Source organism: Protopterus annectens, chromosome 9.part0, assembly GCF_019279795.1.
Source record: "Protopterus annectens isolate FY-2018-M chromosome 9.part0, PAN1.0, whole genome shotgun sequence".
In the NCBI taxonomy this organism is placed as follows: Eukaryota; Metazoa; Chordata; order Ceratodontiformes; family Protopteridae; genus Protopterus; species Protopterus annectens.
The window spans coordinates 654,927,747-654,943,315 of NC_056743.1; the positions used below are offsets into that span (position 1 = coordinate 654,927,747).

At 45.8% G+C, this 15,569-nt stretch overlaps 1 protein-coding gene across 1 annotated transcript in view; it reads left to right on the forward strand.

The window, feature by feature from the left end:
- Window positions 1-610, forward strand: part of LOC122811409 (sperm acrosome membrane-associated protein 4-like) — a 35,107-nt gene extending 34,497 nt beyond the window's left edge. Inside the window, exon 3 of the mRNA XM_044083238.1 lies at window positions 282-610. Within this exon, the coding sequence (XP_043939173.1) occupies window positions 282-475 (194 nt within the window). The 3' untranslated portion in view covers window positions 476-610. The remainder of the gene's footprint in view (window positions 1-281) is intronic.
- The last annotated feature ends 14,959 nt before the right edge of the window (window positions 611-15,569 follow it).

The window sequence follows — 15,569 nt, forward strand, 5'->3', positions numbered from 1 at the left end:
TATGGGGGAGTGGTGTGTGAAACTAGCTTTCCCAGAGGGTCTACTTAAATTAAAAGCAGTTTGCTTTACTGCTACACAAGGTATGCACATTCAGGTTGTTTTCTGCTGTCAACTTTCAATTTGAGCTTATCACTCCATTTATAGAACACCTGCACACTTCCAGCAGTCCTATAATTGAACAGCATTCACTTTGAATCTTAAAACGTTGCATTTTTAGAGAACTAGTAGAAAATTTAGAAATTTTACAGTTTTGTAAATGTTGCTATTTTTCTGTTTTTAAGGTCCTATAGTAACCAGCAAAGGATGCTTGGCACCAACTAGTTGTGAGCAGTCTGCACAGGAAACTGTTATGGGAGTCCCATATGATGTTGTAAGGCACTGCTGCCTAGGAAATCTCTGCAATAGTGGAGTTACCATCCGGATGTCTCTTCTGACTGGCTTAGCTATGTTGCTTGCATGGGTGCTCCATCTTTGAAAGTATTCATAATGGATCCGTGGCAAGAATGACATGTTTTAAGCAATTGTGTGGAGTTAACAGAATACTGCAATTGTGTGGAGTTAACAGAATACTGTCACTTTTTGATCTTATTAAAGGTTTTTTATCACTTAACCTTGTGAAATGTTTTTTCTCTTACTGGTGAAATGTTTGTTGTCTCTTACTGGTAACTCTTATCAGACTTGTTTTGCCATTACTTGAGCAAATGGCAAATAACGAATTTATAGTGTAAAGCTTTTAATTTTAGAACAGCATTGCACTGCATTAGTTCCACTGCCTCATGTTGCACTAATTTCTTCATCAGAAAAGATGCATTAAATGTGTTTCTTAGTAGGATTTATTAAAGCTTGCTCTGACCTCTAACACTTCATATTGTCTTAACTGGAAGGTGAATGGATTGGATTCATCTGGGAGTTTGTGTGGCTTGGCAGCATCTCCAAGTCCTTTCCAAATGTAGAGATGTTTCAGTAAGTGAGACACTGAATTGTAAATTTGCTCAACATATATCAAATGGAGCATATCAGCCTCACAATGAGCTAAACTTCTCTTACTGTTAAGTGTTGCTGCATTATACTGGGTTAGTCCCACTAGGCTAGTGGTCTCTCTGAGGGGAGACCCAAGGTGGTATTTTATATACTACTAGGGGAAATCTGGGAACCCCCCAAATCATTCAACAGGTGCCATGGGATACATTGCATCCTTCTGAGCTACCACCAGCTCAGATGGTACCTCAGTTTCACATTCTGCAAAGTGACACCAAGGTCAGGTATGACGAGTTAAACCCAACAGATGCTCTGAAGATGCTTTTTTTGAGTACCATGCAGGCAACAACTGGAATGCCCACAAGTACCTTGCTAAAAGGCCAAAGCCATACTGGAAGACTCGAGCCCTGTTATGTTGAGTTGACCTGTCTGGCTATCTCCAACCCAGTACTGATTACCTGTTGCACATAGTCAAATGGGATTAGAATAACCCAGTCTAGCGTAAGCACCTTCTGCAACATCAACCACAGGCCTGCCCCCTTGATCTAATGGATAGAGGCAGCTCCTAAATGCTCTCATACATGGATCCCCTCAGGTAATCTATGGTGTGATCCCAGTTATTTTTACAAGGGGTAATTTAATATGGGGATCAAGGTGGAATCCACATATGGGGATCAAGGTGGAATCCACATATGCTGGATCAAGGTGGAATCCACATATGCTGGATTGTGGAGGAGTCCACATATGGGGATTGTGGAGGAGTCCACATATGGGGGGATTGTGGAGGAGTCCACATATGGGGGGGATTGTGGAGGAGTCCACATATGGGGGGGATTGTGGAGGAGTCCACATATGGGGGATGTGGAGGAGTCCACATATGGGGGGGATTGTGGAGGAGTCCACATATGGGGGGGATTGTGGAGGAGTCCACATATGGGAGGAGTCCACATATGGGGATTGTGGATCAAGGTGGAATCCACATATGGGGGATTGTGGAGGAGTCCACATATGGGGGGGATTGTGGAGGAGTCCACATATGGGGGATTGTGGAATCCACATATGCTGGATCAAGGTGGAGTCCACATATGGGGGGGATTGTGGAGGAGTCCACATATGGGGGGGATTGTGGAGGAGTCAGTCCGACCTGGTACTTGAGCTCCAGAATTTTTTTGCTGTGAGCAAAAGGAAAAACACAGCTTTCAGTGCTGAACATATTGTGATTGACTGGTATAGTACCAATACTTGACTGATGGAACATGAAAAAATATGGCCAACAAGTAATGCCTCTGCTACTGTAATGCAAGCATAAGCCATTGCAGTGATTAGTTATGCTGATTTTCTGTAACCTGCCATGTCACAGAATGAGAGAACAGCAGGGGTAATGTTCATAGTGTTTCACTGTTGCAGTCATTACACTTGGGTTATCCTGCTGGCAGGCTACCCACAGTCTGCCTGAATTCCAAAGTCTAGGTCCAGCATCATTTGCTGTCTCCTCTTCCCTGACAGTGTGCCAGGGGTATAAAAGATGCAGCAGACACCATTTTCTTCCGTCTTTCTTGCCGTGCAGTGCCTGAAGCAAAAGCATTTTGCAAGTGCTGGTCTGCTGACTCCTGAGATTTTCAAAAACAAATTTGAGATCCAAAGTCTTCATTAAAGCCAAGTATTGGGTTATTTTTTTCTTGCTCCAGTCCAATGTCAAAGTTAACAATTGTATTTCTTGTGGAGAAAGCTTACTGTATTTCTTGCCTAGGCCCTGATCACAACATTGCTAGCTGTCGGTTTTGTTAGATTTAACCAACACACTAAGTGTCAGTACGGTTTTGCCTTTCATTACTTTGGCTGAAGATTCAGTTATATGATGCCATCAGAACAGCTGACTGGAGTTTATAAAAAGCGCAAGGAAAAAAGGACCGGCATCAAAGGTCCAAAACCAGAGGCTTCTGCTAAGCCAGTCGCTGGTTCTCAGCGAGGTGCTTTCACAGCCCCTGGTGCCTGCTACCTCAGCCACAGGCCACTGACAACTCCCACGGAGCCAGCTAGGCCTCCGGATACTCTAGGTATTAGACACTCAAACTTTCCCTCAGATGGGGCCAGAGCCTCTGAGCATCAGCTTCTGAGGGTGTCCTACAGTTGTATGTAAAGCCTACTTCTGCTTCCAAAGCAAAGACTAAAGCAGTTCTAAAGAAAAGTACAGCATTCTCCTGGACAGGCTACCATTCCTTAAAAAAAAAAAAACTCAAAATGGCCGAAGACCTAATCTGCTTGATCAGGGGTACCCATCCCTCCTCCTGACTAGGCCTAGGCAAGACAGAATATGAGTCTTCAGATCAGGTTTCCATTTCCTCTGACTCCTCTTCTGAACAGGAATACTCTCTTCCTCATGAGGATTCTGATGCTGAAGAATCTATCCCTTCAACCTCACTCCCTGAGGATTATTCTTTTGGGGAATCCCTGCATACCATGAGGAAGCACTTCCACTGAGAGAGCCCAAGGCTACTCAATATAAGAAAAGGCTTGGAGATTCTTTTACCACCTCAGCACAGGCCTTTGGCTATTCCTCCTGTGTTAGACATTGTAGATTATGTATGTTACATTGTAGATTATGTATTTTCAGAGTCCAGACTTTCTCCTGACTCTTTACCTCCTGCCCCTGTTAAACCAGACAGATACTACAGGGTGCCAGATTCGCATATGTCTTTATAAAAACCCTGCTGCTGACCCAGAAACTATTTCTCAGGGTTCCAAAGGGGTCAAGGCTTCTACTGCAAAAAACCCTATCCCCTCTAGTAGAGATTCAAGGGCACTACAAATGGGGGGAGGTTGACACTTCTGCTACTTTGGCTGTGAGGGCTTTAATTATCAATTTCATATGCTTAAATATCAGCAATACTTGATGTCACTGCTAAAACAGAAAATGTCATTCTGATTGTGCAGAAAATAAGGAAATGCAGCACTTATTGCATGCGACTGAACAAGTGGGAAAGCATACATTGCCATGTGGTTTTGATTCTCTGGAGGCCTCTTGCAGGGCTGCAGTTGCGGGTTCTGTCATTAGGAAGCATGCTTGGTTAAAGGAACATGCTTGGTTAAAGGAACAATCTGCCTGATCATGTTAAAACAAAATTAGATGCTCCATTACAGCATGAAACCTTATTTTGTGTTAAAGCAGAGGAGGTGTTGAAGAAAATGGAGGACAAAGCAAAATCTATGCAAACAAAGGATTTCTTACAGGTACAGCCACCCAGATTTAGCAGGAACTGGCCTACAAAAAATTGGTCCTTTCCAGTGTCAGGCCACAAAGAGGCAGATGCAGACTCCCCAGAGGCAGATCCCAGCCCCAGGGCTCATACAGGCCTAAACAGTGGGGTGCTCCTACTTCCAAAAGCGGAGAAGACAAAGTCACAGCCTTACAAGAAACTGTCCCAATGACTTTCCTCTGCCTTCACCAAGCACTTAGCTTTTGGCAGCCCCTTGAGGGGAAAACTAGCACTTTCTCAATTGGCACATGATGAACTGGTTCACTAGCTACTTATCCAATAAGATAGCAAGCAGTAAGATGGAAAAAAGTCACCTCCCCTTTCATCAACACCCCAACTGGTGTTCCCCAGGGATCTGTACTGGGTCCCCTTTTCAATATATTCATAAACTATTTCCACAACTCCATCCCTTTAACAAAAATTATCCAATATGCACATGATTCAACTATTTGTTCTGCTACCTCCATCCCCACACTTATAAAGCTTACTCAAGATGCATTCTCAACCACCAAACAATGGATGAAAACGCATCACCTTGTACTGAATGCCTCCAAAACCAAATTAATGGTATTCCCCCTCTAAAGCTACCTCTTTCAACCAAAGTAATTTCTCTTACTAGTCATTACTAGTCATAACGATACACCTCTCAAACTGGTATCGGAGGCCAAATTACTTGGGGTCCAAATTGACAGTCTGCTTAAATTCAGTTCCCACCTTCAATTAAATATAAGAAAAGACCAATAACTTGGTATGTGCTACCGACAATCGTTCTTACACCCTCCACCAAATTCACCCTATCTACCACATTTCTCATCCCCTCCCTCCTCTATGGAGCCCCACTCCTAACCTACAATCTTCACTCAAAACACAACTCTCCTCTTGCTATGACAAAATTGCCAAGTTTGCTACCTCCATAAGTCCTCCTCACACCACTGTTCAGCTCTCCACAAACTAAAATGGTTAGAAGTACCCAATCACCTCGCCTACATCCAACTGACTTGCACACAAGCTCATCTTCAATCCTTCCCTCTGCCCCTCCCTTTCTTCTACCTTTAAAATGCACCTCCCTGATAGGTTTTGGTTGTTACATCTTCACATTCTAATTGAATTGTATAAACCAATTCGTCCCCCTGGAAAAAAATCGTATCCTAAAGTCTTGCTAGTCTCTAGAACTCCTTACCCCCATTCGTACTCTCAAATCACTTCTCATTCAAAAAATCCATTCACTCACCTAATTTCCCAGTGGGAATGCTCCTGCTCCCACCCCACATAATCTCCTCCCCTATTCATACTGGGAATTTCCACTTCTACTCCCCTATTCAAAATGGGAATTTCCACTTACTGTCAAACTCAGATCTTGCTTGCATTAAGCTATTTTTTCTGAATACTTGAAAGGTACCTAAGTGTAACATACCCTAAGATGAAAAAGCTTCTGTTTCCATATTGTAAAAATTCTGTCAGTAGGTAGACAGCTTTGGTTTTGCACACTGTAAATGCAGAAAAAGTTCAGTGGCATTCCACAGAAAGACTAGTGGAAAAATATGAAGAAACTTCGAGCATGTGCTAACTCGCTACTAAAAACTGATAAATGGCAGACATGTCAAACTATTTCTGAATTATAGCAGCTAATGTACAGTGCTGATGCAAGTATGACATGCACAGAAAGCAGACCAGATTTCAGATTTCTGGCTATCTGAATACTTACAGCTATCTGAAGTGAGCAGAGTCTGAAAGATCTCCAGAGGACCAGTGCTATAATGCAAGAACTGATTAATACTGTCCCACGGATGATCACTGCAGTACCTTAACCATGCTAGATAAGAGATCATAGCCAGAACAAAACCACAACCCCATCCTTAATGCAGGGTTCATCATATATCCCAAAATATGCACTGTGGGGGGGGGGGGGGCAGAGGGGGGTATGTCAGTGTGTACAAACCAGCACAGTATTGTATTACTTCCCAGATGCCCATCAGCATACATGTGGCTAGTTTTATGGAATCGGATTTTGGCATACGTTAATAGCAGCCATGAGAGTACAGTTGTGTACATAAATGTAAATGTATTCACTGTTGCAGTCATTACATTTGGATTATCTGCTTTGCAGTAGCCCTTAGTCTGCCTGATTAACAAAGTCTTAGGTCTTGTGTCAGCTGCTGTCACTTCCATGACATCAGGTTGTCGGGAGTATAAAACATGCAGCTGATGCAATTACATCAGTTTTTCTTGCCTCTGGTATCAGGTGTCCCCAAATGGGAAGCAATTAAATCTATAAATACAGGGATATACCTCCAACAGAAAAGCAAATGCACCAAAAAAACTGAGCATAGTGAGAGTAGCTACATTTATGGTAAGTTGAGTATTAATGCAATAGCTTGTGCTTAGGATGTAAAGTGCATAATGACGCTTTGATTTTTGAAGGTTTTAAATGCTTCTGAGTTAGTGTGACCTGTACTCTATCGATCTATTCTGGTAAACTAGTCTTTAGCTTTAATACTGTTTACATTAGTCTTTTCAGATTTTTTTTTCATGTAAAAGGATTCATGCTAATGTTAGGACCATTATGATGCTTGGCTGTGATTCCCCTTGGTATGGAAATTAATTGACCCTGGTAAGTTGGTTTCTGCATACAACAGACGTGAATATATAGTTTCCTGTGTAATCTTGCCCAGTTTTGAAAGTAAATATGGCATTTCTGTGACATGTTTATTCCAAAGGCAGGAGATTGTATTTTGTTACAAATTTGTCATGCATCCAGGTGGTGGTGAAGTTTAAGATTAGACTGTACTAGTTTAGCAAAGGAAGAGTTTGAAAAGGGTACAGACTGGTTAAGACTAGAGATCATCCCTGAGGATTCTGAGTTCAGTGAGAGAGAGGACCTGTAGTCTTTCAAGGTATCTTGGGTTGTGAAGTTCAAAAGTTTTGGCCACAACCTTTTGGGTCTTTTCAAGCTGGTTAATGTATTTTATGATGTACATGCCAAGCGAGGTATTGTATTCAAAGACTGAGCTAGTATAAAGGAAACAAAACTGCATGGGAACCTAGAGGAGATAACCCTACAGCTAAGCTGGGCAAGGTAGAAGTACTTCTAACCTTAACCAAGACTGATAATTGTCAGTATAGGTACCAAAGTCCCAGGTAGATAGTGTTTCACTGTTGCAGTCATTACACTTGGGTTATCCTGCTGGCAGGTGACCCTGTAGTTGGCCAGAGTTCCAAAGTCTTGGTCCGGCATCGGTTGCTGTCACCTCTTCCCGGACGTCAGTGCACCAGGGGTATAAAAGTTGCAACAGACACTATTTTTTTTTTTCAGTCTTTCTTGCCGCGCAGTGCCCGAAGCAAGAGCAGTTCGCAAGTGCCGGTTGGCTGACTCCTGAGATTTTCAAAATTGAATTTCAGAACCAAGTCTTCAATAAAGCTAAGTACCCCGTTGGGGAAACTTTTTTTTTTTTTTTCTTGCTCCAGACCAGGGTCAGTAAGTTAGTAAAAGTTAATTGTATTTCTTGTGGGAAGCAAATACCTCAAGGACTTTCACTCTTACTGCATTCCTTGCCTAGGCCCTGACCACGACGTTACTAGTCAGTTTTGTGCTAGATTCAATAAACTCACTTAAACGTCTGATTTTGCCTTACATTATTTTGGACTACGATTTAATTATATCATGCAGTCTGAACAGACCGGAATGTATAAAAAATGCAGAGACAAAGACTGGCATCGGATCCAAAACTGACGAAGCCTCTTCTAGGCCAGTCGCCGGTTCTCAGTGAGGTGCTTTCACAGCCCCTGTCACCTGCTACATCAGAGCCACAGGCCATAACAGACAGCCACGTGGAGACACTAAGGCCTGTGGAAACTCAAGGTATTGGTCCTACAGAAACTATACCCTCAGATGGGTCCAGAGCTGCTGAGCAGGCACTGGCTTCTGAGGGTGTTCTCAGACCTTCACAGCTTACAATTAAGGCTACTACAGCAGCAAAGGCAAAGTCCAAAGACAAGGAAACAAGTGCAGCATTCTCCAGAACAGTCATCCATGCCAAAGAAACAGATGCTTAAAATGTCCGAAGACCTGATTACTTTAATCAAGGGCTCCCATCCCCCTCTTGACAAAAGGCCTAGGCAAGACACAGATTACGATTCCTCTGATCAGGTTTCCATTTCCTCTGATTCTTCTGATCAGGGCTATTCTCTCCCTCCCTATGAGGACTGTGATGCTGAAGAGTCCATTCCTTCAGCCTCACCGCCTGAGGATTATTCTTTTGGGGAAACCCTGCACACCATGAGGGAGCATTTCCATTGGGAGAGCCAGGATTACTCGGAATCCAAGAAAAGGCTCAGATTTCCTTTTATTGCCTCAGCACAGGCCACTGGCTATTCCCCCAGTGCTTGATATTGTAGATGTTTTTTCTGAATCCAGTCTGTCTCCAGATTCTTTACCCCCTGCACCAGTAAAACCAGACTGGTACTACAGGGTCCCTGACTCTCAATTTTTTTTTTACAAAAACCCCGCTGCAGACCCAGAAACAATTTCTCAGGGTCCTAAGGGGGGTTAAAGCTTCCACTGCCAAAAATCCAGTCCTCTCAGATAGGGATTCCAGAGCTCTGGACAGATGGAGGAAAAAAGTTTACACTTCTGCTACTTTAGCTGTAAGAGCTTTAAACTGTCAGATCTGAAGTAGTTACTTCATTTGATCTGCAACCTGTGGGACTCTGATCCGACCGGCAGCTTTCCAAGCTTCAAGATCCGAGCTCCTAGCTCCTCCCCCTACCCATAATCCCATGCTACCAACCACATTACCTCAGATCGTTTTTTGCCGCAGCTAAAGACAGTTGCTTCTCAGTGAAGAGCTCCTGGCCTGGTGAGATTGTTCCTTTTCTAAAAGCTAGTTTCTAGTTTTAAATTTGTGTGTTTTTAGCGTTAATCTATCTTACCCACGTTAAAAAAAAAAAAAAAAAAAAAAACACTTTCTCCTTAGTTTAATTTTTCTCTCCCCTCCCCCCTTAGTGTTTGGGGGGGGGGGGGGTGTGTGAGAGAATTATGGCTGAGTCTAAGGCTATATTTTCTAAGTGTACTGAGTGTGGCCATAAGCTTTCCCCAGCTGATGGCCACACTCAGTGTGTTTTGTGTCTGGGGCCAGCACATTTGTCAGAGGCTTGCCAGATTTGTGCGGCCTTCAACCCTCGGGCACTTGGACAGGAAGAACAAGCTGATCCTGGTGGGAAAACTCCCTCAGGAGTCAGCTTCTTCCTCTCCTAGCCGGATCCAGGCTACTCCGGTAGCTTCGGCGCCGACTACTCCCTTAGCTGTACCTGGGACTCAACCTCCCTTATCGGGTACTAGCTCTGTGGAGTCTGGTGGAGGATAGGTCTCCCTCGAGGTCTTCGAGGCGGCCTTCCTGGCCTGCTTCGACTACCTCTTCGTGGTCCACTAGAAGCATCTCCGAAGCAGACATGGATCGGATGATGCGAAGATTTTTGCAGACCCAGATGCAGATGGGGATGCTCTTGCCTCCCCCCCCCCTTTGGGAGGGAGTGCAGCCCCCATTTTTGCCCCGATAGCTTCTTCTCCAACCCGTTATCGGGTTTGAGTTTTCGGATCCGGGGATACGTCGGTGCCGACAGGGATAGTGTCTTCGCCGACTATATCTTTGAGCTTGTCTGATCCAAGCTCTCGGGGCCGAGGGTTGAGCATCGGTTCCGAGAGGTTGTGTCTTGGCGCCAGATCACCGATTGCTCCGGCTCCGACCCCGATCCTTTCCTCGGAGCTGAGGAGGTTACTTTCTCAGGCTGGTGATGGTGAATCTCCCTTGGCTTTTGAGGCAGTGGAGAGGGTACTGTCGAGGTAATCCAGGTCCCCGACTGGGCCTTCGGATCCACCCGTGCCCCCACTGTATCAGGGTCTGTCTTCGCTCATCCGTCCATCGGGACAACCTGCCCAAAGCCTCCAGTTAGTTCCCAGGGAGGAACACCAACCGGTGGATGAGCCCTCTTCGGACTGCCTCGGAAGCACCAGTGCAAAAGGAGGCACCTGGACTCCCCTGAGTCCATTACCATGGATACGGATTTGGAGGATACGGTGGGTTCCCCAAGGTCACCCCCTGAAGATGTCTCATTTGGAGACATCATGGAGATGTTGCGTATAAGAGGGGGGTGGTCAGCCCAAAAGCCCTCTTTGGACGAGTCCGTATTTCTGGAGGCCTTTGAGGCAGGCCCATCTACCTCCTGGGTGTCCCCCCCCAGCCGACCCCTTGGTGGATCTAATTACCACCAGGGCTTGGAAGAAGCCCGACACCGTGGAGCCTATCCCTAGATGTCCGGATAAGGTCCTCAGCCCTCCCTCTGATGGACCTTCTTGGTCCAAAGGCACGCCAGTGGATGCTATGTTGGTGGCGGCTGCCACTAAGAAAGAACTTGCCCAGGAAAGTTCTTCGGTCCATCCGCCGGACAAGGAGTCCCTGGCTTTGGACCATATTGGGAAGCGGATGTTTGCTTCAGCAACCTTTGCTATAAGGTCACTGAACTACATGGCACACACTATCAGGCTACAGCGTGACTTAATTAAAGAATACGCTGCAGCCCCTCCGGAGTCCAGACAAAAAGGTTTTTGAGACCCAAATGGCCACTCTAAAGTCCATATCAAATACATCTATGCGGCTTTCCCATGCCACGGAAGGAGTCGCTAGAGCTAGCGGAGCGGGAGTAGTTTTGCGACGGCACTCCTGGCTCCGCCTTTGCGACTTCACGGATCCCTTTAAGGCATCCTTCGCGAACGCCCCTTACGATGGTTCGGCCTTATTTGGCTCATCGGTTCGTGGCACGCTAGTCCAAAGCGAGAAGGATGGGAAGACTGTCGGCCATCGGAGTCCGCTTCTCCAACCCCCAAAGATCCTTCTCCAGGAATCAGAGGGGGCAAAAGAAGCTGTGGTTCCGTAAATCTCAGCAATCCCGTCCTGCTGCGGACAACTCGTCCTCTAGAGGCAGAGGAGGACAAGGTGGACGCCGGCCCAGAGGCAAAGGGGGCCCGCGTAACTTCGGGTCTAGAGAACCATTCTCGGAGGGACCCGCACAACAGCTTTAAGGCCTTGCCCAACTGTCCCTCTCTGGAGGGAGTCGGGGGCAACTATCGGAGCACCTATCAAACTGGGAGTCAATTACAAACGATCGATGGGTGCTCCGAATAATATCCAGAGGTTACACAATACCGTTCTTGCAGCCCCTCCAAGCCCAAACATCTCCCCGATGTTCCACCCCATCAAAGGGAGTCCGCAACTCAAGAAATTTCAGAGTTGCTAAGAAAAAGAGCCATCCAGCCCGTCCCCCCAGATCAGTCCAGATCGGGTTATTACTCCAGGTTCTTCTTGGTGCCAAAGAAAACGGACCACCTCAGATCCATTCTAGACCTTTTGTCCCTGAACCTGTTCATACCCAAGGAAAAGTTCCGGATGGTCACTCTCCAATCTATTCTCCCCCTTCTGCAGGAGAACGACTGGATGTGCTTGTTGGATCTCAAGGACGCGTACTACCACATACTAATGGACAGATGGTCCAGGAGATTTCTCCGCTTCCGGCTAGGAGCCAGTCATTATCAGTTCAGGGTTCTTCCATTTGGCCTAACCTCAGCCCCCAGAGTGTTTACCAAAGTCATGGCAGTGGTAGCAGCCCACCTGAGACTCCAGGGCATTCAGGTGTTCCCTTACCTGGACGATTGGCTCCTCACCGCCCCCAACAAGCATCTTCTGGTTACAGCAAGAGACTATGCCCTATCTCTGTTTGCTCAATTGGGCATCTCAGTCAATTTGAAGAAGTCCTACCTGTGCCCATCTCAAGCCCTAGATTTCATAGGGGCCAGGTTGGATACTCGAATCTCCAGAGTGGTTCTCACACCAACCAGAATAAACAGTTTATACCGCCAAGTCTTGGATATTCTTCAGAACCCAACTCCCCCAGCAGAATTAGTCCTGAGGGCGTTAGGATCTATGTCAGCAGCAATCGGCCTTTCTCTCCGTGCCCGTCTGCGGATGCATGTATTACAGTGGACTCTCCAGGTCCAATGGTCTCTGTTGACCCATCCTTTGGACATCCGATTCCTCTGAGCAGGGCATGCAGGGACTCCCTACTTTGGTGGCTGCAGGCAGAAGAACTCAAGGAAGGGAGACCCTTTGTGATTCCCCCAGTTGAACCACGGACGCTTCCTGCCTCGGGTGGGGTGGGCATTATGCAGGCAAGTCAGTCCAAGGAACGTGGACTCCTCTAGAGACTGCATTGCATATCAATGTCCTAGAGATGAGGGCAGTGCTATTGGCGTTGCAAGCTCTCCATCACCTTCTACCTCTGGGGACTATTGCAATCCACACGGACAACATGTCCGTGGTCTGGTACATAAACAAACAGGGAGGGACCAGGTCTTACCCCCTGTGTCGAGAAGCCATGAGAGTGTGGGAATGGGCTATTTCCACCAACCACTTTCTGATAGCAATGCACATTCTGGGATGGACCAACATATTAGCAGACAGCCTAAGTCGGGTGTTTCTCAGCCCTTACGAGTGGTCTCTGAATCCCTCTGTCGCAAAACAGATATTCCACAAATGAGGTCAACCTCGCTGTGACCTTTTTGCCTCTCCCCTAAACTCAAAATGCAGCGAGTACTTCGCGATAGTTCCCCCCAAAGGGGAATCTCCCAGGGACGCCTTGGTTCATGCTTGGCCGCCCGGTCTTCTTTATGCATATCCTCCTCTTCTTCTGATGATGAAATTCATCCAGAAAGCCTGTCGGTTGGGGAGCAAAGTGATTCTCATTGCCCCATTCTGGCCTCGACAAGTCTGGTTCCCTTTTCTGCAGTCTCAGTGTGGCCCCCCCCCTTGGATTCTTGATCCCAAACCAGACCTAATCTCGCATCCGACGAGATGCCACACTCCACACCTGGTCAGCCTTCGGCTCACAGCCTGGCTGATCCAGTTCCGTTAATGGCAAGGACTCCCGGTGTCTCTTCCCCAGTCAAGGCTATTCTCGTGGCAGCTCATAAGCCATCCACCAGGAAACTCTACAACAGTAAATGGAAACGTTTTTCCATCTGGGCAAAGGGTAAGGAATTATATCCTTTTACGGTTCCTATTCCCACCATTCTGGACTTTCTATCCCTCCTTTTTGAGCAGGGAGCTAGTGTGTCCACCATTAAAGTTCAACTTGCAGCCATCTCCCATTATCATGTGGGAGATGGCATAAGTTCTTTGGCTTCAGCTAAAATATGCAAAGCCTTCCTAAAAGGCGTGTTCCTCTTAAAGCCTCCCATTAAACTGGCTATGCCTCCATGGGATCTTACCCTGGTATTACAAGCATTAACAGGACCACCTTTCGAACCTGCGGCCTCTGTGCCCTTAAAGTTCTTATCTTGGAAGACAGCCTTCTTGGTAGCGATTACCTCTGCCAAGCGGGTATCAGAGCTACAAGCCTTGTGCATTAAGTATCCATACCTTATTTTTCACAAAGATAGAGTTGCCCTCAGGACTAATCCTTCTTTTCTTCCTAAGGTAGCCACAGAATCTAACATTAATCAATCTATTAACCTCCCTGTTTTCTTTCCTAGCTTCCAAAACAAAGGTGAATACACATTGCACAAATTGGATGTACACAGGCAACTGCGTTTTTACTTGCACAGGACTAAAGATTTCCGCAAGTCAGACCAGTTGTTTGTTTCTTATGCTAAGTCAGCCATGGGCAAACCTATTTCTAAGGTGACAGTAGCGAATTGGATTTCTCAATGTATCAGACAGGCATACATTTCAATTGGGAGACCAGCTCCGGTTGTCATCCGGGCACATTCTACCAGGTCTGTGGCTACCTCAACAGCGTTTTGGTCTAGAGTTCCAGTTGACTATATTTGTTCAGCGGCTACCTGGTCCTCTTCTCATATGTTCATTTCTCATTACAAGCTGGATATGATCTCCAGAAGTAGGGTTTCCTTTGGCTCTGCGGTGCTTCGGAATATTCTTCCGTAGGGACCACCCAGGGCTTTTAGGTAAGCTGGGAACTCTGTCCCACAGGTTGCAGATCAAATGAAGTAACTACTTCAGATATAGAAGTTATGTACTCACCATAACGTTCCATCTGAGTAGATACTTCATTTGTCTGCAACCGACCCCCCCCCCCTGCCATCCCCCGAACCTCGGTAAAATATTGTCCTGTGGATAATTATCTCCGTCTTTAGCTTATAGGGCAAAATAACCAATCTGAGGTAATGTGGTTGGTAGCATGGGATTATGGGTAGGGGGGAGGAGCTAGGAGCTCTGATCTTGAAGCTTGGAAAGCTGCCGGTCGGATCCAAGATCGGATCAGAGTCCCACAGGTTGCATACAAATGAAGTATCTACTCAGATGGAACGTTATGGTGAGTACATAACTTCTATTTTCACATGATTAAATATCAACAGTATCTCATGTCATTGTTAAAGCAGAAAATGGTTACAAATATAGAAAGTCCTGACAGTAAAGAAATGCAGGATTTATTGCATGCAGTTGAACAAGTGAGAAAGCATACTCTGCAATGTGGTTTTGATTCATTAGAGGCTTCTTGTAGAGCCGCAGTTACAGGCTCAGTTATTCGAAGACGTGCTTTGTTGAAAGAACAAAGTTTACCTGACCATGTTAAAGTAAAATTATTGGATGCTCCACTACAGCATGATACTTTGTTTGGTGTTAAGGCAGAAGAGATGTTAAAGAAAATGGAGGATAAAGCAAAGTCCATGCAAACTATGAAAGATTTCTTTCAGGTTCAACCACCTAGATTTAGCAGGAACTGGCCTTCAAAAATTGGTCCTTTCCAGTGTCGGACAAGCCACAAAGAGGCAGATACAGACACCCAACCCAAGAGGCAGATCTCAGCTCCAAGGCTCCTACAGACCTAGTGCTTCAGCCCCCAAGGGAGGAGAAGACAAATCACAACCTTATAGGAAAAGGTCACAATGACTTCCTCTGCAAATGCAAGTTCTTACCAGTTGACAGCACCCCTAGGGAGAAAGCTAGCACTTTTCTCAAAATTGGCACAATCACCCAAGACCAATGGGTGCTGAAAATAGTTTCTCAGGGGTACAGGTTCCACTTCCACACGCTTCCAAAACCAAAAGGTATGTCAAACCTGCCACAAAACTAATGAGCAGAGGCACAAAAACAGATTGCTGCTCTTATGGATATGGGAGCTATTCAAAAAGTTCCACAAGAAGAACAGGGACAAGGTTTTTACTCAAGACTTTTTAGTACCCAGAAAAGACTAAGCCTGGAGACCAATACCGGACCTGTCGATCCTAAATACTTTGCTAGATGTTCCAAAATTCAAAATGTTAAC